This window comes from Rutidosis leptorrhynchoides, chromosome 11, assembly GCF_046630445.1.
Source record: "Rutidosis leptorrhynchoides isolate AG116_Rl617_1_P2 chromosome 11, CSIRO_AGI_Rlap_v1, whole genome shotgun sequence".
Classification (NCBI taxonomy): domain Eukaryota; kingdom Viridiplantae; phylum Streptophyta; class Magnoliopsida; order Asterales; family Asteraceae; genus Rutidosis; species Rutidosis leptorrhynchoides.
Genome location: NC_092343.1, coordinates 223,665,772 through 223,693,680, shown reverse-complemented (window position 1 = coordinate 223,693,680; position 27,909 = coordinate 223,665,772). Strand labels below are relative to the sequence as shown.

At 34.0% G+C, this 27,909-nt stretch overlaps 2 protein-coding genes across 2 annotated transcripts in view; one reads left to right on the top strand and one right to left on the bottom strand.

Annotated features, from left to right (window-relative positions):
- Positions 1-850: 850 nt before the first annotated feature.
- Positions 851-1,645, bottom strand: LOC139875418 (uncharacterized). The gene is made up of 2 exons (XM_071862755.1): positions 1,156-1,645; positions 851-1,053 (listed from the first exon to the last, which is right to left on the bottom strand). Exons 1-2 carry the CDS (start codon positions 1,643-1,645, stop codon positions 851-853), a joined length of 693 nt encoding a protein of 230 aa, XP_071718856.1.
- Positions 1,646-5,656: 4,011 nt separating this feature from the next.
- LOC139875417 (uncharacterized) overlaps positions 5,657-27,909 on the top strand; it is a 35,415-nt gene continuing 13,162 nt past the window's right edge. Inside the window, exon 1 of the mRNA XM_071862754.1 lies at positions 5,657-6,391. Within this exon, the coding sequence (XP_071718855.1) occupies positions 5,657-6,391 (735 nt within the window). The remainder of the gene's footprint in view (positions 6,392-27,909) is intronic.

Genomic DNA, 27,909 nt, shown 5'->3' with positions numbered 1-27,909 from the left:
ATGCTTTAGTACTTCGAAATTTATATCATATCCGAAGGGTGTCCCGGAATGATGGGGATATTCTTATATATGCATCTTGTTAATGTCGGTTACCAGGTGTTCACCATATGAATGATTTTTATCTCTATGTATGGGATGTGTATTGAAATATGAAATCTTGTGGTCTATTATTATGATTTGATATATATAGGTTAAACCTATAACTCACCAACATTTTTGTTGACGTTTTAAGCATGTTTATTCTCAGGTGATTATTAAGAGCTTCCGCTGTCGCATACTTAAATAAGGACGAGATTTGGAGTCCATGCTTGTATGATATTGTGTAAAAACTGCATTCAAGAAACTTATTTTGTTGTAACATATTTGTATTGTAAACCATTATGTAATGGTCGTGTGTAAACAGGATATTTTAGATTATCATTATTTGATAATCTACGTAAAGCTTTTTAAACCTTTATTGATGAAATAAAGGTTATGGTTTGTTTTAAAATGAATGCAGTCTTTGAAAAACGTCTCATATAGAGGTCAAAATCTCGCAACGAAATCAATTAATATAGAACGTTTTTAATAAATAAGAACGGGACATTTCATGACATGGCAGTGTCAAATTTTGACCCCCAATAACCCCAAATGTCAAACGCCAGTGTCAAATTCAGTAGGGTCCACCAGTTTTTTTTTTTCAAATGATTTAAAATGGTAAATAAATACAACAAAATAAAATAAATTACATTAAAATAGTAAATAAATACAACAAAATAAAATAAATAACATTAATAAAAAAAATACATAATTAATTTTTGATAAGAATTTAAAAGTACATAGATTGACGATTACATAGATTAAAAAAAAACTAATTCGCATTGCGAAAAGTCGGTGGAAGGTTCCAAATATGCTCGACTAAATCCTCGGTGAGTTGGTTGTGCAGATCTCGATCCCTTATTTCTCTTACGATGATATCTCGATCCCGTCCTCCGTTTTGTATACGTTCCATACAATTTTCCATTTCTTCGGTAGTGAATATTTCTTCCCATTTAGAAAGTGCAAAGCCGTTATCTTCAAGTATCATGTTATGTAATATGAGACAACATTCCATCACTCTTCACATCCTGTTAACGCTCATACTTCGTGAAACTATGCGTATAATATGAAAACGACCTTGAAGAACCCCAAACGCCCTCTCTACATCCTTTCGGGCACTAGCTTGAAATCTTGTAAACTTAATCGTTGGTTGTTCAGTAGGACATAAATATCCTTTAACTAAAGTTACCCAATCGGGATATATACCATCCGCAAGGTAATATCCTTTGCTATATTCATGCCCATTTACCTCAAATGGTGCGGATGGAAATATTCCATTCTTAAGTTTATCAAATATAGGTGATTGGTTCAAAACGTTGATATCATTGTTTGAACCCGCCATCCAAAAAAAAGAATGCCAAATCCACAAGTCATAAGAAGCAACAGCTTCAAGCATAAGGGTCGGTTTCTTGTAATCACCCCTAGTGCATTGTCCTTTTGCAGCAACAGGACAATTCCTCCACTCCCAGTGCATACAATCTATACTCCCGAGCATACCCCTAAACCCATATCTCTCCTCGTGAGCACTATATAATCTAGCAACATCGTGTGCATTCGGAGATCGCATGTATTCCTTTTTGTACAATGTAATAATACACATACAAAAGTAATCTAGACACAGTATTGATGTTTGCTCACTCATTTGCAAATATTCATCTCATATATCGGGAGCGGTGCCATACGCCAATTAACGTATAACCGACGTACATTTTTGTAAAGTAGTAAATGTAGGCCTACCGATAGCATCAATTCGTTGAGAAAAGTAAGTAAAATATTCTGGCATATTATCACTTTGGAAAGTAGTAATACCTTGCACTATCCGGAGAAATAATTGTATTCGCATGCGAAAACGGCGTTTAAATTTTCTTTGTGGATATTTTGGCGTCTCATAAAAATAATCATCCCACAAATGTTGTGCAGCAACCTCCCGTTCCCTAGGAATGTAACCTCTAACTCTCGGAATAGATGGTGCCGATTCGACTTCGGAATCATCATCTTCTATTTCTTGAATTAATTGAACAATCCGCAAACCTTCGGAGTCAGAATTAGACCCCCGTAACCTCGAACCCATTTATAAACTAATAAACTTTTGTAAAAAAAATAAAAAGTAGAAAGAAATAGAGTAAGTAAGAATGAATTGTGTGAAAAATGATATGATTGTTGGGGTTTAAATAGGAGTAAAATGGAGTAAAAATTGAATTTAAAAAAAAAAAACCAAAAAACGGGTATATATCCGTTGGGTAACGGATATATTACCCCACCCAATCATTTGCTGCTACCACACCATTTGAAGCCCGTTTTTCAGTCAAAAAGCCGACTGACACCCCCCAACGTCAAAAACTGACGCCCCGTTAATGGCGTCAGGGGCGTCAGATTGCGCCACCTCGTCTGACGCTGGCCCATCTGACGCTGCGTTGTATCCGGTCTAAGGCTAAACAATACCACCCATAGAACTTCAAAATAATAATAGTATTATTTCACACATTAGCTGGAACTCTTTTCTAAAATTTAATTGAATTAAGAATATATTAATTCATAGAATAGAATAATTTACTGATTATATTTTACTTTGCCAAAAAATTATCATATTTTTCTTTCAAAAAGTACTTATTTTAGTTCTTTTGTAAACTTTGTATAATCCATTCTAGGACACGTATATTAAAACAAGGTGAATAGTTTACAAATACAGCTATAGGTAGGGGTGTTCAAAATATCCGAATCCGAATTATCCGAAATCCGAATCCGAAAATATCCGAAAAATCGAATATCCGAAAATTCGGATATCCGAAAATCGGATATCCGATTTTTCGGATTCGGATATCGGATGGAGTTTTTAAAATTTTCGGATATTCGGATATCCGAATATCCGAAAATTTCTAAAAAATCCGAAAAAATCCTAAATATCCGAAAAATATCCGAAATATCCGAAAATTATCCGAATATCCGGAAAATTATCCAAAAATATTCGAAGTTCTTCAAAAATATCGGATATTCGGATAATCCGATATCCGAATCCGAAATTTCGGATATCCGATTTCGGATGGGGTTTTTCACTATCCGAATTTTTGGATATCCGAAAATTCGGATATCCGAAAATTCGGATATCCGAAAATGAACGCCCCTAGCTATAGGTATGCTGGTGGTTATGTATGTATTATGAAATGGATAAACATATGAGGTTATGAGCGAACGGAATGTAATCGAATTAGTTCATGATCATTTCTAGAGTGTTTATCTTCGCCATTTCTAATTTGATGCTACACATAGTACGTAATTAAAAAGAATAATGGGGAGGTGTGTGAGAGAGAGTGTGAGGAGAGAGAGTGTGAGGAGAGAGAGCGAAGCACACATGGGCAGATTTCGATTCCAAGCAAGATTACTACAATGGGAGATTCAACAACGATTTTCCAAGACTAATCAAAGATCAATGGAAGTCGTTCATGTTTTTCAACTATCCCGAAAGTTGGAGCATGGAAAATCTATGGAGAATTTTCAAACAATACGGGAATCTGAAAGACATCTATATGGTTAACAAGCGACTTAAGAATGGGCAGAGGTTTTCGTTTGCTAGGTTTAGCAATGTTACGAATGTTAGTAAACTCCTGGAAGCTCTAGAAACAATCAGATTTGATGGTAATCAAATCAGAATCTATAAGGCGTTCGACAGAAGTCAAAAGGGCCATGCTCCTGGGTCCTCTCGTCAAGGTGGATTACCAGCAAAAGATTTCAATAACATTCGTTCCAACAATTTTAGGGATGGGAGGGATTTCATTGAGGTCACTAGGAACGCTAAGGAGGACTTAAGGTTTAAGATCAACAATAAGAAACAAGATATGAGGGTGCAATTGGATAGAAACAAGAAGAAGATGCAGGCTGAATCGTTGGAGGATGTTAGAGATGAGAGAGAAGTGGGTATCAGGAAAACAAGATTGTAATGATGATGCTTTTTTGGAACGTTGCCTAGTGGTTTACATCAAGAACATTTAACTCCTCAATCAACTAGATTCACTATGCAAGGAGGAAGGAATGGTAGATTTCTTGATTAAGTATTTGGGTGGCCTGGAAGTGCTAATTCTTTGCAGCAACAAGAACATGGTTGATAATATCATAGGATCTCAGGGGCATGCTATTTGGAAGTGGTGTTGTAAGGTGACTAGACTTGGTTTAAACTATTGGCCGTCGGCAGGGAGACTCGTCTGGATAGATATCAAAGGGGTGCCGGTAACTTGTTGGAACGAGGGTGTCTTTGGGGACATTGCAGCTAAATGGGGACAGGTGATGCGTATGGAAAATTGTTCTATCACATCCTCTAATCAGAACTTATTGTCAGGTCAAGTGCTCATTCATATGAAAGATATGAGTCATGTAAATGGCTTTGCTAAACTAGTCATTGACAACCTGGTGTTTATCTTTGCATCTGTCACTGAATGTCAAGATCGATCTATTTAACTCGATGATGATGGGTGGAATATCCAGAGGGCTGATAATGATGGGGTTAATGACGGGATTAATGTTGATGTTGGGGACAATGAGAAGTTCAATGTTGAAGTTCATAACTCAGAAGATGAATGTGTTGATGACACCTTCGACACTTTGGATGATGATTCGCCGTTGTCCGTTAAGAGTCACGGTGATGTCGTGATTTTTTATCCTCCGGTGGTACCTTACCGTAAATCTCTAATTGGTAGCAGGGAGGTTGAAGATGGAGAGTCAGGTTGCAATAATGGTATTGCTGGGTCCCCAAAAAAACATAATGATGGGAGTGGGCATCGAGTGGATTCTGGAGAAATATTTTGTCACTCCCTAAAAAGTAGCAACGGCCGTGACAGTAAATCTTTTCATTCCCCCAAGCATAACCGTTCACCTAGGGTTAGTAGGTCTGGTAAGCAGGAGTGTAATGAGGAATTGGGCCGAAACGAAGATTATTGTTTTAGCCCAATTAGATCGATGGATGTAAACCTTGAAAACCTAGCTACTCCCTTTTGCAGCCCAGGTTTGGTAAAAGCTGATCATGTTGGGCCTTCATATTCTATAGACAATGTGAAGCCCACTATGCCAACTAGTGATGTTGGGCCTAAAGATGGATCCGGTCAAGTTGGGCCTTCTCAATTTGAAGATACAATTGGACCTGATCTTTCGAAAGATAAGACTGGGACTATGGAGGTATCGGATGATAATTCGCCTAGGGTTGATTTAGTCTCTCCTAATGGTCAGAAGGGTAACCGAGCTCCAAAAGGAAAAAAATCAAAAGGTGCAACTAAAAAGGATTGATGTTTCTCTAGCCTTCGCAAATGGAAGACTTCATCTAGGATTCTGAATGTGAAATCAGTTGTTAGGGGAGATCGTACTAACAAAGGTCCAGTGAAATCAACGTGCACGTCATGTGCAAATAAAAAGGAGGTTACCCAAAAAATCTCTTCAACTAACAGGCAAGTTTCTAGTTCCAGTATCTCCTCTTTTTCTGTTTCCAACGAAGGTTTAAAGGAATTTGGGGGTAAATTGGGACTGAGATGGGTGGAAAAACCATCCCATTAATCTGTTTGCTTGGCTCTGTCGTGTCGATTATTACTTGTTCATCATGAAGTTTCTTTCACTAAATATCAGGGGATTCGGGGTAGGTAGAGAATCTAAAGTCGGGTGGTTGAAGAGTATTTGTCGTGTTCAAAAACCTAATTTTGTTGTTCTACAAGAAACAAAACTGCATTGTGTTGATTTGCAATGGATTCGAGTTATTTGGGGAAATAATAATTGTAATTTTATTCAAAAGGAGATGGTCGGGAAGTCGGGAGGGCAGTTAATTATTTGGGATACTGATGTTTTCGATGCTACTGATTCTTTTTCTCATGATTTTTTCATTGGTGTTCGAGGTGTTTGGAAGAGGTCCCAAAAGGAGATAAGTGTTATTAATGTCTATGGTCCCCACGACGACCACAATAAAGTGAATTTTTGGGATCAATTTCTCAACATTATCTCTAGGGCCAGCGATAAAGCTTGGGTGGTTTGTGGAGATTTCAACGAGGTTAGAGGAGAAGAAGAACGTTTCAATTGTCAATTTATCGAAAGTCGTGCAAAGTTGTTTAATGATTTCATTAATAACTCGAAATTAATTGATATTCCCCTCGGTGGTAGAACCTTTACTCGGGTTAGTGATGATGGGCTCAAGTTTAGCAAGTTGGATCGTTTTCTTGTAAATGAAGCTTTCCACAATCTTTGGAGCTCTCTTTCGGTGGTTACTTTAGACCGCGATAAATCGGATCACTATCCTATCATTATGAAAGACGATGATAGGAACTTTGGCCATAAACCTATTAAAGTATTTGATGAATGGCTTGATATTGAGGGGATTGACTGTAGTGACCCGAACTTTTCCATGTTTATATATATATATTAAATAAAATTGTTATTTACATGATTAAGTGTTTCCAATATGTTAAGCAATCAAACTTGTTAAGACTTGATTAATTGAAATAGGTTTCATATAGACAATTGACCACCCAAGTTGACCGGTGATTCACGAACGTTAAAACTTGTAAAAAAAACTATATGATGACATATATATGGATATATATATATAGTTAACATGATATTATGTTAAGTAAACATATCATTAAGTATATTAACTGAAATGTCCCGTTCATATTTATTATAAACGTTCCATATTAATTGATTTCGTTGCGAGGTTTTGACCACTATATGAGACGTTTTTCAAAGACTGCATTCATTTTTAAAACAACCATAACCTTTATTTTATCAATAAAGGTTTCAAAAGCATTACGTAGATTATCAAATAATGATAATCTAAAATATACTATTTACACACGACCATTACATAATGGTTTACAATAAAAATATATTACATCGACATATGTTTCTTGAATGCAGTTTTTACATAATATCATACAAACATGGACTCCAAATCTTGTCCTTATTTTAGTATGCAACAGCGGAAGCTCTTAATATTCACCTGAGAATAAACATGCTTTAAACGTCAACAAAAATGTTGGTGAGTTATAGGTTTAACCTAAATATATCAAATCGTAACAATAGACCACAAGATTTCATATTTCAATATACATCCCATACATAGAGATAAAAATCATTCATATGGTGAACACCTGGTAACCGACATTAACAAGATGCATATATAAGAATATCCCCATCATTCCGGGACACCCTTCGGATATGATATAAATTTCGAAGTACTAAAGCATCCAGTACTTTGGATGGGGTTTGTTAGGCCCAATAGAACTATCTTTAGGATTCGCATCAATTAGGGTGTCTGTTCCCTAATTCTTAGATTACCAGACTTAATAAAAAGGGACATATTCGATTTTAATAATTCAACCATAGAATGTAGTTTCACGTACTTGTGTCTATTTTGTAAATCATTTATAAAACCTGCATGTATTCTCATCCCAAAAATATTAGATTTTAAAACTGGGACTATAACTCACTTTCACATATTTTTACTTCGTCGGGAAGTAAGACTTGGCCACTAGTTGATTCACGAACCTATAACAATATATACATATATATCAAAGTATGTTCAAAATATATTTACAACACTTTTAATACATTTTGATGTTTTAAGTTTATTAAGTCAGCTGTCCTCGTTAGTAACCTACAACTAGTTGTCTACAGTTAGATGTACAGAAATAAATCGATAAATATTATCTTGAATCAATCCACGACCCAGTGTATACGTATCTCAGTATTGATCACAACTCAAACTATATATATATTTTGGAATCAACCTCAACCCTGTATAGTTAACTCCAACATTCACATATAGAGTGTCTATGGTTGTTCCGCAATATATATATATAGATGGGTCGACATGATAGGTCGAAACATTGTATACGTGTCTATGGTATCTCAAGATTACATAATATACAATATAAGTTGATTAGGTTATGGTTGGAATAGATTTATTACTAACTTTCACGTAGGTAAAATGAGTAGTTTTTATCAATCTTGTTTTACTCGCCATTTCTTCGTTTCTAATCCGTTTTGAGTGATTCCAGTGGCCACGGTTTTGTATTGAACTTAAATTTATGAATCTAAACAGAAAAGGTATAAGTTTATAGACGAAAATACAAGTTACAAGTTGTTTTTGAAAGAGGTAGTCATTTCTGTCGAAAGAACGACATCTTGATGACTATTTTGAAAAACATACTTTCACTTTGAGTTTAACCATGATTTTTGGATATAGTTTCGTGTTCATAAGAAAAATCATTTTTCCAGAAGTATAGCTTTTAAATCAAAGTTCTTCTTATCTTTTAATTATCCCAACCAAAACAGCCCCCGGTTTTACTACGACGGCGTATATCCAGTTTTATGGTGTTTATCGTGTTTCCGGGTTTTAAATCATTAAGTTAGCCTATCATATAGATATATAACATGTGTTTAGTTGATTTTAAAAGTCTAGTTAGAAGGATTAACTTTATTTGCGAACAAGTTTAGAATTAACTAAACTATGTTCTAGTGATTACAAGTTTATAACGTTGAATAAGACAGCTTTTTATGTATGAATCGAATGATGTTATGAACATCATTACTACCTCAAGTTCCTTGGATAAACCTACTGGAGATGAGAAAAAAGGATCTAGCTTCAAAGGATCCTTGGATGGCTTGAAAGTTCTTGAAGCAGAATCATGACACGAAAACAATTTCAAGTAAGATTTCCACTCGAAATAAGATTGTTATAGTTATAGAAATTGAATTAAAGTTTGAAAATGATTATTACATTGTATTAGAAAGATAACCTACTGTAAGTAACAAAGGTTTCTTGATCTTGGATGATTACTTGGAATGGATTTAGAAAACTTGGAAGTAAACTTGCAATCTTGGAAGTATTCTTGATTTTATGAAACTAGAACTTTTGGAATTTATGAAGAACACTTAGAACTTGAAGATAGAACTTGAAAGAGATCAATTAGATGAAGAAAATTGAAGAATGAAAGTGTTTGTAGGTGTTTTTGGTCGTTGGTGTATGGATTAGATATAAAGGATATGTAATTTTGTTTTCATGTAAATAAGTCATGAATGATTACTCATATTTTTGTAATTTTATGAGATATTTCATGCTAGTTGCCAAATAATGGTTCCCACATGTGTTAGGTGACTCACATGGGCTGCTAAGAGCTGATCATTAGAGTGTATATACCAATAGTACATACATTTAAAAGCTGTGTATTGTACGAGTACAAATACCAGTGCATACGAGTATAATTGTTGATGAAACTGAACGAGGATGTAATTGTAAGCATTTTTGTTAAGTAGAAGTATTTTGATAAGTGTCTTGAAGTCTTTCAAAAGTGTATGAATACATATTAAAACACTAAATGTATATACATTTTAACTGAGTCGTTAAGTCATCGTTAGTCGTTACATGTAAGTGTTGTTTTGAAATCTTTAGGTTAACGATCTTGTTAAATGTTGTTAACCCAATGTTTATAATATCAAAAGAGATTTTAAATTATTATATTATCATGATATTATGATGTACGAATATCTCTTAATATGATATATATATACATTAAATGTAGTTACAACGATAATCGTTACATATATGTCTCGTTTCAAAATCATTAAGTTAGTAGTCTTGTTTTTACATATGTAGTTCATTGTTAATATACTTAATGATATGTTTACTTATCATAATATCATGTTAACTATATATATAACCATATATATGTCATCATATAGTTTTTACAATTTTTAACGTTCGTGAATCACCGGTCAACTTGGGTGGTCAAATGTACAAGATACAATCTAAGTGGTTCAATTTATTGATGAGAAACGTCTCAAAATGATAAGAGTACAAGTTACAAAATGCAAAGTACATGATATTAAATTGTACGCAAGGACGTTCGAAAATCCGGAACCGGGACATGAGTCAACTATCAACGCCCGACGCAACGGACTAAAAATTACAAGTCTACTATGCACAAGAATATAATATAATATATAAATAATTATATTAATTATTTATATTTTATATTTATATATAAATTATGTCGACAAGCAAGGTTCCAAAATTGTGTGAGCTGGATTTTCAAACTCCACGACTCGCGGAGTTTGCAGGCTTAAAACTCCACGACTCGCGGAGTTTGAAAAATCAGAATTTCCCTATAAAATGAACGAGCTTCTGCCGAGTTCAACCATCCCCAATATCAATCTCTCTCTGATATATAATATATATATATATATATATATATATATATATATATATATATATATATATATATATATATATATATATATATATATATATATATATATATATATAAATATAAATTAGTTTAGTTTTATATTAGATTAGTTTGGGTTATGCAAAGGTTATTTTACGGGTTTTAAAGTTGGAGCTCTGTCCGTGTAACACTACGCGATAAATAATCAATGTAAGCTATGTTCTCCTTTTTAAATTAATGTCTCGTACTTAAGTTATTATTATATTTATTTAAGACGAAGTAATCATGATGTTGGGCTAAAAATATTAAAATTGGGTAATTGGGCTTTATACCATAACTGGGGTTTGGACAAAAGAACGACACTTGTGGTAATTAGACTATGGGCTATTAATGGGCTTTATATTTGTTTAACTAAATGATAGTTTGTTAATTTTAATATAAAGATTTACAATTAGATGTACCTATAAATAACCATGTACACTCGATCGGACATGATGGGCGGGGTATTTATATGTACGAATAATCGTTCATTTAACCGGACACGAGAATGGATTAATAGTCTATGGAATTATTAAAACAGGGGTGAAATTATGTACAAGGACACTTGGCATAATTGATAACAAATTATTAAAACCTTGGGTTACACGCAGTCGATATCCTGATGTAATTATTAAACAAAGTATTAAAACCTTGTTACAGTTTAAGTCCCCAATTAGTTGGAATATTTGACTTCGGGTATAAGGATAATTTGACGAGGACACTCGCACTTTAAATTTATGACCGATGGACTGTTATGGACAAAAACCAGACGGACATATTAAATAATCCAGGATAAAGGACAATTAACCCATGGGCATAAAACTAAAATCAACACGTCAAACATCATGGTTACGGAAGTTTAAATAAGCATAATATATTTTATTTCATTTTTCCTCGTACTTTTATTTATTGTCATTTTAATTATTGTTATTTATTTTATATTGCTATTTAAATATCGTCATTTACTATACGTTTCGCTTAAAATATAAAATCGACAAACCGGTCATTAAACGGTAAACCCCCTTTTATATATTATTATATATAATTATATATATTTTGTACAAATATAGTTGTTTAAAAATATAGTGTGCAATAAGCCCGCTCCCTGTGGAACGAACCGGACTTACTAAAAACTATACTACTCTACGATTAGGTACACTGCCTATAGTGTTGTAGCAAGGTTTAGGTATATCCCATTTGTAAATAAATAATTAAAACTTGTGTAATTTGTAACGTATTTCGTAGTAAAAATATAGTACTATCACGTACCCCTACGCTACGATATCAAGTTTTTGGCGCCGCTGCCGGGGAACTCGGCGAAACGCTATATTTTTAATTTATTTTTGTATAAATATATTTATATATCATTTTAGAAAAACAATATAAAATTAAAAAAAAAAAAAACGTTTTTTAACCTCCGCGACTCGCGGAGATTTGATGGTACGTTGAACCGCGACTCGCGGAGCCGCCCTGACCAGCCTGACCAGAAACCCTATTTCGCATTAATTACGGAATATTATTAATTAATATTATTTATAAACCCTATTTAATTTATTATTATTAATATTTAGTTTTAGTTTTTAAATTAATTTGTATTTTGTATTTTGTATTTTAATTAGTTTTATTATAAATAAAAATTAATACTTTTATAAAATAATAAAGATAAAAATAATATTTTTATAAAAATTGTACTTTTTACAACTTTAAGTTTATTTTTATTTTTTTGTTTATTTTTATTTATTTTTAGCATAATATTTGTATTTTTATTGTTCGTAGCTAGTTTTAAATTTAGTATTTTGCCGTAGCTTATTTTTATTTCTAGATTCTTAGGCTTTGCCGTAAAATCCCTTAAGTACTTTTTCTTTAGATTAAGATTTAGGCGCTTTAGAATTTTACGACGCCGTTTTAAATTTTAGTGCCTTTTAAGTTATTGCCGTTTTGGATATAGAATTCCTTTAAGCTTTAATACCTTTAGGCGCAATTTTTTAGATATAATTTTTAGACTTTTAAGTTTCGACGTTTTTCTTTCTTATTTTTATTTTTCGACGTTTTTCGACGCGTATTCTTTTTCTTTCTTATTTCTCGACGATCTAGTTTTTAGGACTTAGAATTTTCTCTATTTCTTCTCTATAATTTCTTTAAAATTTCAACGAAAAATTATTTTAAGCGGTTAAATTGATAGACATCCAAATTTCCTGCTTCGTAGTAATAGTTGGATTTGTTAGTGGCTGAGTTGTGAGCTTCCAATTTAAAGGGTTCTGGCTCCCTGCTGCATCTATTGGCTATTCGAAACGTGGGCAAAAGCAGAAAAGTCTATTAATTTGATAACTTATATAATTTTTTTTATTTTATTTTATAACTAATAGGATAATTAGTAAATGCACCACATTGTAGCTAAAATTTGGTAATAAACGCATTATGGAAAATCTCGAAAATATCTTAGAAACTCTTTATGACATCCGAAATCAATTTCATCAATACTCTCAAACAGGTGTTGATGACAATTCATTCGGTCAATCTTGGATCACGAATGACGAAACAATGACTGGTTGTGAAATATGTGGAGATTATCACTCAACATGGGAATATTATTATTATATTCCTATGGAAAATTATGCACCCACGGAACCTGAATGGAATGATTATGAAGAATACAATTCAAATTGGGATTATTCCCAAAAATATTTCCAAACTCAACAACCAGTAGACGAGGAAAATTACGTGTCTGAAAATTTATTAGACAATATGAAAATCAAACTCGAAGAACTCAATGCTCAAAATGAACAAATGAGAGAGTTTGTAAACCGGCAAGCTGAAACTATATCAGACTACACACCTGTTGATCTGAGGAGTATTGTGCAAGAAAATCTCATATCATCGAATTTTGATGAATTCGAGAGCTCCGAAATCACCAACTATCCCGATGATACTTTTTATTCAGTTTTACCAATTTCACAACATATCGACACATTAGCCTCTACCGACAAAATCATCGATCCATCAATGAATGAAGAAGAAGTAAGGGTGACAAATTAGTACTCTTGGTAAAACGATAACGTTGAAAATTTTACCCCCGAGACCAAAATGGTGAGACCAATAAGTACCATTAATGAAGAAGAATTTGCTTCGATCCCGAAATTCACTATTCCACAACTTTCCAACCCAATATTCTCAATAGATGAGTCATCTACCAAAGATGAACTACGAGCTGTAATAGATAATGACACCTCGGATTTCACCCAATTGGGTAATAGAGGTGAAAACTTTGATCCCGAGAATAAAAGGAAGGAAATGTTAGGAATTGTCCACCCTATAATATATATGTCGGTGTATATCGATCCATTTGACCAAGAACCAGAAAAGAGACATATCCATTTACTAAAAGCTACACTTAAAAAAGAATTAAGTAGTGATATTCGGGTGGGTCTAAACTTTAAACCCATTGATATATTTTATACCACCCGAGATGTAAATAAGTGGCTCACTATTTTAATTCTTGGAACTTATTCTACCGACTTCACATGTCGTAAGCTAAGTGTGAGAAAGTCTAACCCCACTTAACGTTAAATTAGGGGTTCGGGTTAGTGCATAACTAGTTAATAAAAATGCACTATTAGGGTAAAAGACGCATATTCAAAAATTAGCAAACAGTCCAGAAAAGCAACCGTTTTTGAAGAAAAACATGTGTTATAAAACAAGAAGGAATGAACGATGCGGCGCGCCATCTATCATTCGACGAGCTTTGTAATTACAAACTGGGTATTTTCAATCACTTTTCTACACTAATCACCCTCATGAATTTATAATTAGAGTCTGATTTCATGCAAATGAGGGCATTGCATGATCTTAAGTGTGGGGAAGGGTTAATAATTCTCTCGGGTTTACACTTGGTTTTATTTGCCAAATTTTGTGAAAATTTGAAAAATTTTCAACTAAATGAATTCAAAATCATATTTATACATATTTATGAAGGATGAAAATTAGGTGTTAATACCGAAATTATCGTTACCTCGGAAAGGACATAAATTGAGAAACACCCTAAAACGATTGAATTCATTTAAAATGGAATAAAGGAGAATAAAAAGGCAAAGAAAGAAACTAAGTGTGGGGAGAATGTACCAAGTTCTTCAATTAAAAACTATCTATCACATGTTTCTGTAAAGTTATTGTAGGTACTTTTGTTTTGGACGATTTTAATCAGTTTTACCCGATTTATTGTAATATATTTGAAAGAAAAGATGGATCTACACGATGAATCAATTCCATCATTAAAAGGAAGTAAAGTCTTCTGAAAAAGACACGCGCTTCTTGATTTAGGTCAAGAAGTTGTCTTCCAGACCAGCTGTAGGTTGACGAAAAATCTAGAAAAGTCATCACTAAAATCAGCAGGAAATCCACGGACCTCAGCATCAAACAGGGTCGCCATGTGGTCAGACTTATCCTAACAATGAGAGGATCTGTCTCGTAAAATGGGGAAGGCGCCGTGCAAATTAGCTTGATAAGACTAATGAATCAGACCCCCAGAAAGGATAATCTCCTTAAAGATTAAAAATCAGCTTTTAAGCCTGATATTACTCAATCCTTGAGAATGACCTTAAAGATTGAGAATTACAAACTCATGGAATTCGATGATATCTAAACTCGAGCTTGAACGAGAAAATATTTTGATCAAAATTACAAACCAATTTGTTTTCTGAAAACCTATTTTCAATGCGTTCATTACCATTGAACGTAAAATCCTAGGAATTCACCTGAAATTCATTAGGTCACCTGAACCAAATCGGGTGTCAACCGTAAGAACGGTGGTTGCATAGCATGGTCGAAGACAGGACCTTGTGCCAGACCGAAAAATCATAGGATGATCTTTACTATTGCTCCTACAAAGGATAGTAATAGCATCCGACACGTTTTTGGACCATAATCAAATGCATGTCATTAGACATTGCCTTAACAGTTGCTTGTTCATCGCTTTCCTTTACAACCGGACGGTAGTTTGCCGAAAGGTAATATACGGGACAAGTGAACTGGACGTGTTGCTTTCCTAATACAAGATTAGCAAGTGGGTAACACAAAACCATAAGTGTTGAGCTAAAATTTTCAAATCTGAAACCCACACAACCCACAAAAATATTTTGCAAACACCGGTGAAGAGTTATTCCGGAAAACTTGTCTAGGGTAAAAACTAGATTGAATTTTTAAAAGATTAAATGTTTTCATAAAGATCCAATTTCCTAACGGATCTAAATTTTCATAGTCATGTGAGACTGTAAACCGCCTTTCAAATGTGCACTTTGCTTTGGAAACCGAAAGTAAATCGGCTATTTGATTGCAAGTGTCGTTGACCTAAACCCGAGGCAACTGTGGATGACACACCCACCTTTAACCATGGTTCTATCGTTACTATCATTATTTATACCACCATATCAAAATCACTAATGTACAAAGTGTGATGAATAAAAAAGTGATTCATGTATGTTTTTATTTCAAGTTATGTATTACTTGAGGACAAGCAACGCTCAAGTGTGGGGATATTTGATAAGGCTAAAAAGGAACATATATTTCATAGCAATATCCCTCCTAAATAATAGGTTTTCATATGTAATTGTATTATATTTTCATTGTAATTGTTTAAATAAATAAGTGCGAAGACAAAAGGCGAAAACGAAGATTTAAAGACAAAAACATCCAAAAAGCTCAAATGTACAAGATACAATCTAAGTGGTTCAATTTATTGATGAGAAACGTCTCAAAATGACAAGAGTACAAGTTACAAAACGCAAAGTACATGATATTAAATTGTACGCAAGGACGTTCGAAAATCCGGAACCGGGACATGAGTCAACTATCAACGCCCGACGCAACGGACTAAAAATTACAAGTCTACTATGCACAAGAATATAATATAATATATAAATAATTATATTAATTATTTATATTTTATATTTATATATAAATTATGTTGACAAGCAAGGTTCCAAGATTGTGTGAGCTGGATTTTCAAACTCCACGACTCGCAGAGTTTGCAGGCTTAAAACTCCACGACTCGCGGAGTTTGAAAAATCGGAATTTCCCTTTAAAATGAACGAGCTTCTGCCGAGTTCAACCATCCCCAATATCAATCTCTCTCTGATATATAATATATATATATATATATTTATATTATATATATATATATATATATATATATATATATATATATATATATATATATATATATATATAATATAAATTAGTTTAGTTTTATATTAGATTAGTTTGGGTTATGCAAAGGTTATTTTACAGGTTTTAAAGTTGGAGCTCTGTTCGTGTAACACTATGCGATAAATAATCAATGTAAGCTATGTTCTCCTTTTTAAATTAATGTCTCGTACTTAAGTTATTATTATGTTTATTTAAGACGAAGTAATCATGATGTTGGGCTAAAAATATTAAAATTGGGTAATTGGGCTTTGTACCATAATTGGGGTTTGGACAAAAGAACGACACTTGTGGAAATTAGACTATGGGCTATTAATGGGCTTTATATTTGTTTAACTAAATGATAGTTTGTTAATTTTAATATAAAGATTTACAATTGGATGTACCTATAAATAACCATATACACTCGATCGGACACGATGGGCGGGGTATTTATATGTACGAATAATCGTTCATTTAACCGGACACGGGAATGGATTAATAGTCTATGGAATTATTAAAACAGTGGTGAAATTATGTACAAGGACACTTGGCATAATTGATAATAAAGTATTAAAACCTTGGGTTACACGCAGTCGATATCCTGGTGTAATTATTAAACAAAGTATTAAAACCTTGTTACAGTTTAAGTCCCCAATTAGTTGGAATATTTGACTTCGGGTATAAGGATAATTTGACGAGGACACTCGCACTTTAAATTTATGACCGATGAACTGTTATGGACAAAAACCAGACGGACATATTAAATAATCCAGGATAAAGGACAATTAACCCATGGGCATAAAACTAAAATCAACACGTCAAACATCATGGTTACGGAAGTTTAAATAAGCATAATATATTTTATTTCATTTTTCCTCGTACTTTTATTTATTGTCATTTTAATTATTGTTATTTACTTTATATTTTTATTTAAATATTGTCATTTACTATACGCTTCGCTTAAAATATAAAATCGACAAACCGGTCATTAAACGGTAAACCCCCCTTTTATATATTATTATATATAATTATATATATTTTGTACAAATATAGTTGTTTAAAAATATAGTGTGCAATAAGCCCGCTCCCTGTGGAACGAACCGGACTTACTAAAAACTATACTACTCTACGATTAGGTACACTGCCTATAGTGTTGTAGCAAGGTTTAGGTATATCCCATTTGAAAATAAATAATTAAAACTTGTGTAATTTGTAACGTATTTCGTAGTAAAATATAGTACTATCACGTACCCCCACGCTACGACATCAATTGTCTATATGAAACCTATTTCAATTAATCAAGTCTTAACAAGTTTGATTGCTTAACATGTTGGAAAACTTAATCATGTAAAATAACAATTTCATTTAATATATATATATATATATAAACATGGAAAAGTTCGGGTCACTACAGTACCTACCCGTTAAATAAATTTCGTCCCGAAATTTTAAGCAGTTGGAGGTGTTGACGCATCTTCTGGAAATAAATGCGGGTATTTCTTCTTCATATGATCTTCTCGTTCCCAGGTGAACTCAGGTCCTCTACGAGCATTCCATTGAACCTTAACAATTGGTATCTTGTTTGGCTTAAGTCTTTTAACCTCACGATCCATTATTTCGACGGGTTCTTCGATGAATTGAAGTTTTTCGTTGATTTGGATTTCATCTAACGGAATAGTGAGATCTTCTTTAGTAAAACATTTTTTCAAATTCGAGACGTGGAAAGTGTTATGTACAGCCGCGAGTTGTTGAGGTAACTCAAGTCGGTAAGCTACTGGTCCGACACGATCAATAATCTTGAATGGTCCAATATACCTTGGATTTAATTTCCCTCGTTTACCAAATCGAACAACGCCTTTCCAAGGTGCAACTTTAAGCATGACCATCTCTCCAATTTCAAATTCTATATCTTTTCTTTTAATGTCAGCGTAGCTCTTTTGTCGACTTTGGGCGGTTTTCAACCGTTGTTGAATTTGGATGATCTTCTCGGTAGTTTCTTGTATTATCTCCGGACCCGTAATCTGTCTATCCCCCACTTCACTCCAACAAATCGGAGACCTGCACTTTCTACCATAAAGTGCTTCAAATGGCGCCATCTCAATGCTTGAATGGTAGTTGTTGTTGTAGGAAAATTCTGCTAACGGTAGATGTCGATCCCAACTGTTTCCGAAATCAATAACACATGCTCGTAGCATGTCTTCAAGCGCTTCTATCGTCCTTTCGCTCTGCCCATCAGTTTGTGGATGATAGGCAGTACTCATGTCTAGACGAGTTCCTAATGCTTGCTGTAATGTCTGCCAGAATCTTGAAATAAATCTGCCATCCCTATCAGAGATAATAGAGATTGGTATTCCATGTCTGGAGATGACTTTCTTCAAATACAGTCATGCTAACTTCTCCATCTTGTCATCTTCTCTTATTGGCAGGAAGTGTGCTGATTTGGTGAGACGATCAACTATTACCCAAATAGTATCAAAACCACTTGCAGTCCTTGGCAATTTAGTGATGAAATCCATGGTAATGTTTTTCCATTTCCATTCTGGGATTTCGGGTTGTTGAAGTAGACCTGATGGTTTCTGATGCTCAGCTTTGACCTTAGAACACGTCAAACATTCTCCTACGTATTTAGCAACATCGGCTTTCATACCCGGCCACCAAAAATGTTTCTTGAGATCCTTGTACATCTTCCCCGTTCCAGGATGTATTGAGTATCTGGTTTTATGAGCTTCTCTAAGTACCATTTCTCTCATATCTCCAAATTTTGGTACCCAAATTCTTTCAGCCCTATACCGGGTTCCGTCTTCCCGAATATTAAGATGCTTCTCCGATCCTTTGGGTATTTCATCCATTAAATTTCCCTCTTTTAAAACTCCTTGTTGCGCCTCCTTTATTTGAGTAGTAAGGTTAGTGTGAATCCTTATATTCATAGATTTTACTCGAATGGGTTCTCTGTCCTTTCTGCTCAAGGCGTCGGCTACCACATTTGCCTTCCCCGGGTGGTAACGAATCTCAAAGTCGTAATCATTCAACAATTCAATCCACCTACGCTGCCTCATATTCAGTTGTTTCTGATTAAATATGTGTTGAAGACTTTTGTGGTCGGTATATATAATACTTTTGACCCCATATAAGTAGTGCCTCCAAGTCTTTAATGCAAAAACAACCGCACCTAATTACAAATCATGCGTCGTATAATTTTGTTCGTGAATCTTCAATTGTCTAGACGCATAAGCAATCACCTTCGTTCGTTGCATTAATACACAACCGAGACCTTGCTTTGATGCGTCACAATAAATCACAAAATCATCATTCCCTTCAGCCAATGACAATATAGGTGCCGTAGTTAGCTTTTTCTTTAATAACTGAAACGCTTTCTCTTGTTCATCCTTCCATTCAAATTTCTTTCCTTTATGCGTTAATGCAGTCAAGGGTTTTGCTATTCTGGAAAAGTCTTGGATGAACCATCTGTAGTAACCAGCTAGTCCTAAAAACTGGCGTATGTGTTTCGGAGTTTTCGGGGTTTCCCACTTTTCAACAGTTTCTATCTTTGCCGGATCCACCTTAATACCTTCTTTGTTCACTATGTGACCGAGGAATTGAACTTCTTCCAACCAAAATGCACACTTTGAAAACTTAGCGTATAATTCTTCCTTCCTCAATACTTCTAACACCTTTCTCAAATGTTCACCGTGTTCTTGGTCATTCTTTGAGTAAATAAGTATGTCATCAATGAAAACAATGACAAACTTGTCAAGGTATGGTCTACACACTCGGTTCATAAGGTCCATGAACACAGCTGGTGCATTAGTTAAACCAAACGGCATGACCATAAACTCGTAATGACCGTAACGTGTTCTGAAAGCAGTCTTTGGAATATCATCTTCTTTCACCCGCATTTGATGATACCCAGAACGTAAGTCAATCTTTGAATAAATAGACGAGCCTGGTAGTTGATCAAATAAGTAGTCGATTCTCGGTAGTGGGTAGCGTTTCTTGATGGTAAGTTTGTTCAACTCTCGGTAGTCGATACACAACCTGAATGTACCATCTTTCTTCTTGACAAACAAAACAGGAGCTCCCCACGGTGATGTGCTTGGTCGAATGAAACCACGCTCTAAAAGTTCTTGTAATTGGCTTTGCAGTTCTTTCATCTCGCTGGGTGCGAGTCTGTAAGGAGCACGAGCTATTGGTGCAGCTCCTGGTACAAGATCTATTTGAAATTCAACAGATCGATGTGGAGGTAGTCCCGGTAATTCTTTCGAAAATACATCGGGAAATTCTTTTGCGACGGAAACATCATTGATGCTCTTTTCTTCAGTTTGTACCTTCTCGACGTGTGCTAGAACAGCATAGCAACCTTTTCTTATTAGTTTTTGTGCCTTCAAATTACTAATAAGATGTAGCTTCGTGTTGCCCTTTTCTCCGTACACCATTAAGGGTTCTCCTTCTTCTCGTACAATGCGAATTGCATTTTTATAACATACGATCTCTGCTTTCACCTTCTTCAGCCAGTCCATGCCAACTATTACATCAAAACTCCCTAACTCTACGGGTATCAAATCAATCTTAAATATTTCGCTACCCAGTTTAATTTCTCGATTCCGGCATATATAATCTGCTGAAATTAATTTACCGTTTGCTAATTCGAGTAAAAATTTACTATCCAATGGCGTCAATGGACAACTTAATTTAGCATAAAAATCTCTACTCATATAGCTTCTATCCGCACCCGAATCAAATAAAACGTAAGCAGATTTATTGTCAATAAGAAACGTACCTGTAACAAGCTCCGGGTCTTCCTGTGCCTCTGCCGCATTAATATTAAAAACTCTTCCGCGGCCTTGTCCATTCGTGTTCTCCTGGTTCGGGCAATTTCTAATAATGTGGCCCGATTTTCCACATTTATAACAAACTACATTGGCATAACTTGCTCCGACACTACTTGCTCCGCCATTACTCGTTCCGACACCATTTGTTTCTTTCATTCTGTTAACCCCTGGTCCGTAGACCTCACACTTCGCCGTGCTATGACCATTTCTTTTACACTTGTTGCAAAATTTGGTGCAGAACCCCGAGTGATACTTTTCACACCTTTGGCATAGCTGCTTCTGATTGTTGTTGTTGTTGCGGTTATTATTGTTGTTGGGATGAATGTTGTAGTTGTTGTTGTTGTTGTTGTTGTTGTTGTTGTTGTTGTTGTTGTTGTTGTTGTTGGGCCGTTTGTTCTAGTTGCGATTGATGTTGCGATTGTTGGGATAACTGTTGCGATTATTGTTGTAATTGCTGTTGTTGTTGTATTGGTGATTCTTATCACCGTTTTCCTCCCACTTTCATTTGACTTGCTTCACATTGGCCTCTTCAGCAGTCTGTTCTTTAATTCTTTCTTCAATCTGGTTCACTAGTTTGTGAGCCATTCTACATGCCTGTTGTATGGAGGCGGGCTCATGTGAACTTATATCTTCTTGGATTCTTTCCGGTAATCCTTTCACAAACGCGTTGATCTTCTCTTCCTCATCTTCGAACGCTCCCGGACACAATAGGCATAATTCTGTGAATCGTCTTTCGTACGTGGTAATATCAAATCCTTGGGTTCGTAACCCTCTAAGTTCTGTTTTGAGCTTATTGACCTCGGTTCTGGGATGGTACTTCTCGTTCATCAAGTGCTTGAATGCTGACCACGGTAGTGCGTAAGCATCATCTTGTCCCACTTGCTCTAGATAGGTATTCCACCATGTTAACGCAGAACCTGTGAAGGTATGCGTAGCATACTTCACTTTGTCCTCTTCAGTACACTTACTTATGGCAAACACTGATTCGACCTTCTCGGTCCACCGTTTCAATCCAATCGGTCCTTCGGTTCCATCAAATTTTAAAGGTTTGCAGGCAGTGAATTCTTTGTAGGTGCATCCTACACGATTTTATGTACTGCTAGATCCAAGGTTATTGTTGGTATGTAGCGCAGCCTGTACTGCGACTATGTTTTAAGCAAGAAAGGCACGAAATTCCTCTTCGCTCATATTCAAGGTGTGTCGAGTAGTCGGTGCTATTTCCTTCAAAATAGTCAAATGAAACGAGTTAATCATATACAATATCAAGAGTAGTCAATAGTATTTCGTAGCGTAATATGAACTTATTTATAAAAGCTCTTTTTTCATATTAGCATTTTATACTCTTTAATTCGGGTAGTACCTACCCGTTAAGTTCATACTTAGTAGCTAACATACCATTTCAACTACTACAATTCTATATGAAAAACTAATCACAAAAATATATATATATATATATATATATATATATATATATATATATATATATATATATATATATATATATATATATATATATATATATATATCATATTCAAACCTTTATACAATAACTTGCAAACTTACAATACCACTTTTTTTTTACATATAGCATGAAATATAGCACATAAAACTTTGATACAAAGTAGTTGCGAAGATAATTCTAGTTAATAAATAAGGCGTTCAGCAAAGGCAACAAAAGACACGTAATTCATACGTCCAGAAACAAGTCATGCATTCTGGTTTTACTAATACCACTTCCCATCCTTGGTTTTGTGGAACATAACCGTTGTGACCGATAGTAAGACAATGTGTTGTAACGTCGTCAAAAGGATGAAGGTTACGTAATGACCAATAGTCTCGTAATAACCTAAAAACCTCATTTCTTACCCTAATTACCGACTCCGTCACTTGTGGGAACGTTTTGTTTAATAGTTGTAGCCCGATGTTCTTGTTCTCACTTTGGTGAGAAGCGAACATTACTAACCCGTAAGAATAACATGCTTCTTTATGTTGCATGTTAGCCGCTTTTTCTAAATCACGAAGTCCTATATTCGGATATATTGAGTCAAAATAATTTCTTAACCCGTTGCGTAAAATAGCATTTGGGTTCCCCGCAATATATGCGTCAAAGTAAACACATCGTAACTTATGGATTTCCCAATGTGATATCCCCCATCTTTCGAACGAAAGCCTTTTATAAATCAAGGCATTCTTGAAACGTTCTTCGAATGTCTTACAAACTGATCTCGCCTTAAATAGTTGTGCCGAGGAATTCTGACCGACTCTAGACAAGATTTCATCAATCATATCTCCGGGTAGGTCTCTTAAAATATTGGGTTGTCTATCCATTTTGTGTTTTTATACTGTAAATTAGACAAGAGTTAGATTCATAAAAAAATACTTATTAATACAAACAATTTTTACATATATCATAAAGCATAAGCACACTATATTACATATATTACACCACACGAATACAACTATCTTATTCCGACTCGATCGTTTCTTCTTCTTCGGTTTTGGTTCGTTTTGCCAAGTTTCTAGGGATATATGATGTTCCCCTAATACGAGCCGTCGTTTTCCACATTGGTTTAGAAAAACCTGGTGGTTTAGAGGTTCCCGGGTTATTGTCACAACTTAAGAAATACGGGTGTTGACGATACATATAAAGTTCATCGGGTTTGGAATCAAATTTCTCTATTTTTATGCCCTTTCCCTTAATGTTCTCTTTTGCCTTATTAAATTATGTTGGGGTAATTTCTATAACATCATCGGAATCCTTGTCGGGATCCGATTCATCTGAGAATTGGTAATCCTCCCAATACTTTGCTTCCTTGGCGAAAACACCATTGACCATAATTAACTTTGGTCGGTTGGTTGAGGATTTTCTTCTACTTAACCGTTTTATTATTTCCCCCACTGGTTCTATTTTTTCTTCCGGTTCCGATTCTTCTTTCGGTTCTGATTCTTCTTCCGGTTCCGATTCTTCTTCCGGTTCCGACTCTTCTTCCGGTTCCTCTTCAGGAACTTGTGAATCAGTCCACGAATCATTCCAATTTACATTTGACTCTTCATTATTATTAGGTGAGTCAATGGGACTTGTTCTAGAGGTAGACATCTATCACATAATATCAAATGCGTTAAGAGATTAATATATCACATAATATTCACATGTTAAAAATATATAGTTTCCAACAAAATTTGTTAAGCAATCATTTTTTAAGTAAACACGGTCGAAGTCCAGACTCACTAATGCATCCTAACAAACTCGATAAGACACACTAATGCAAAATTCTGGTTCTCTAAGACCAACGCTCGGATACCAACTGAAATGTCCCGTTCATATTTATTATAAACGTTCCATATTAATTGATTTCGTTGCGAGGTTTTGACCTCTATATGAGACGTTTTTCAAAGACTGCATTCATTTTTAAAACAACCATAACCTTTATTTTATCAATAAAGGTTTCAAAAGCATTACGTAGATTATCAAATAATGATAATCTAAAATATACTGTTTACACACGACCATTACATAATGGTTTACAATAGAAATATATTACATCGACATATGTTTCTTGAATGCAGTTTTTACATAATATCATACAAACATGGACTCTAAATCTTGTCCTTATTTTAGTATGCAACAGCGGAAGCTCTTAATATTCACCTGAGAATAAACATGCTTTAAACGTCAACAAAAATGTTGGTGAGTTATAGGTTTAACCTATATATATCAAATCGTAACAATAGACCACAAGATTTCATATTTCAATATACATCCCATACATAGAGATAAAAATCATTCATATGGTGAACACCTGGTAACCGACATTAACAAGATGCATATATAAGAATAACCCCATCATTCCGGGACACCCTTCGGATATGATATAAATTTCGAAGTACTAAAGCATCCAGTACTTTGGATGGGGTTTGTTAGGCCCAATAGATCTATCTTTAGGATTCGCGTCAATTAGGGTGTCTGTTCCCTAATTCTTAGATTACCAGTCTTAATAAAGGGGCATATTCGATTTCGATAATTCAACCATAGAATGTAGTTTCACGTACTTGTGTCTATTTTGTAAATCATTTATAAAACCTGCATGTATTCTCATCCCAAAAATATTAGATTTTAAAAGTGGGACTATATCTCACTTTCACAGATTTTTACTTCGTCGGGAAGTAAGACTTGGCCACTGGTTGATTCACGAACCTATAACAATATATACATATATATCAAAGTATGTTCAAAATATATTTACAACACTTTTAATACATTTTGATGTTTTAAGTTTATTAAGTCAGCTGTCCTCTTTAGTAACCTACAACTAGTTGTCCACAGTTAGATGTACAGAAATAAATCGATAAATATTATCTTGAATCAATCCATGATCCAGTGTATACGTATCTCAGTATTGATCACAACTCAAACTATATATATATTTTGGAATCAACCTCAACCCTGTATAGCTAACTCCAACATTCACATATAGAGTGTATATGGTTGTTCCGCAATATATATATATATAGATGGGTTGACATGATAGGTCGAAACATTGTATACGTGTCTATGGTATCTCAAGATTACATAATATACAATATAAGTTGATTAGGTTATGGTTGGAATAGATTTATTACTAACTTTCACGTAGGTAAAATGAGTAGTTTTTATCAATATAAGTAGTTTTACTCGCCATTTCTTCGTTTCTAATCCGTTTTGAGTGATTCCAGTGGCCAAGGTTTTGTATTGAACTTAACTTTATGAATCTAAACAGAAAAAGTATAAGTTTATAGTTGAAAATACAAGTTACAAGTCATTTTTGAAAGAGGTAGTCATTTTCGTCGAAAGAACGACATCTTGATGACCATTTTGAAAAACATACTTTCACTTTGAGTTTAACCATGATTTTTGGATATAGTTTCATGTTCATAAGAAAAATCATTTTTCCAGAAGTATAGATTTTAAATCAATGTTCTTCTTAGCTTTTAATTATCCCAACCAAAACAGCCCCCGATTTTACTACGACGGCGTATATCCAGTTTTATGGTGTTTATTGTGTTTCCGGGTTTTAAATCATTAAGTTAGCATATTATATAGATATAGAACATGTTTTTAGTTGATTTTAAAAGTCTAGTTAGAAGGATTAACTTTATTTGCGAATAAGTTTAGAATTAACTAAACTATGTTCTAGTGATTACAAGTTTATAACGTTGAATAAGACAGCTTTTTATGTATGAATCGAATGATGTTATGAACATCATTACTACCTAAAGTTCCTTGGATAAACCTACTGTAAATGAGAAAAATGGATCTAGCTTCAAAGGATCCTTGGATGTCTTGAAAGTTCTTGAAGCAGAATCATGACACGAAAACAATTTCAAGTAAGATTTCCACTCGAAATAAGATTGTTATAGTTATAGAAATTGAATTAAAGTTTGAATATGATTATTACCTTGTATTAGAAAGATAACCTACTGTAAGTAACAAAGGTTTCTTGATCTTGGATGATTACTTGGAATGGATTTAGAAAACTTGGAAGTAAACTTGCAATCTTGGAAGTATTCTTGATTTTATGAAACTAGAACTTTTGGAATTTATGAGGAACACTTAGAACTTGAAGATAGAACTTGAGAGAGATCAATTAGATGAAGAAAATTGAAGAATGAAAGTGTTTGTAGGTGTTTTTGGTAGTTGGTGTATGGATTAGATATAAAGGATATGTAATTTTGTTTTCATGTAAATAAGTCATGAATGATTACTCATATTTTTGTAATTTTATGAGATATTTCATGCTAGTTGCCAAATGATGGTTCCCACATGTGTTAGGTGACTCACATGGGCTACTAAGAGCTGATCATTAGAGTGTATATACCAATAGTACATACATCTAAAAGCTGTGTATTGTACGAGTACAAATACGGGTGCATACGAGTATATTTGTTGATGAAACTGAACGAGGATGTAATTGTAAGCATTTTTGTTAAGTAGAAGTATTTTGATAAGTGTCTTGAAGTCTTTTAAAAGTGTATGAATACATATTAAAACACTACATGTATATACATTTTAACTGAGTCGTTAAGTCATCGTTAGTCGTTACATGTAAGTATTGTTTTGAAACCTTTAGGTTAACGATCTTGTTAAATGTTGTTAACACAATGTTTATAATATCAAAAGAGATTTTAAATTATTATATTATCATGATATTATGATGTACGAATATCTCTTAATATGATATATATACATTAAATGTCGTTACAACGATAATCGTTACATATATGTCTCGTTTCAAAATTATTAAGTTAGTAGTCTTGTTTTTACATATGTAGTTCATTGTTAATATACTTAATGATATGTTTACTTATCATAATATCATGTTAACTATATATATAACCATATATATGTCATCATATAGTTTTTACAAGTTTTAACGTTCGTGAATCACCGGTCAACTTGGGTGGTCAATTGTCTATATGAAACCTATTTCAATTAATCAAGTCTTAACAAGTTTGATTGCTTAACATGTTGGAAACACTTAATCATGTAAAATAACAATTTCATTTAATATATATAAACATGGAAAAGTTCGGGTCACTACATTAACAATGAA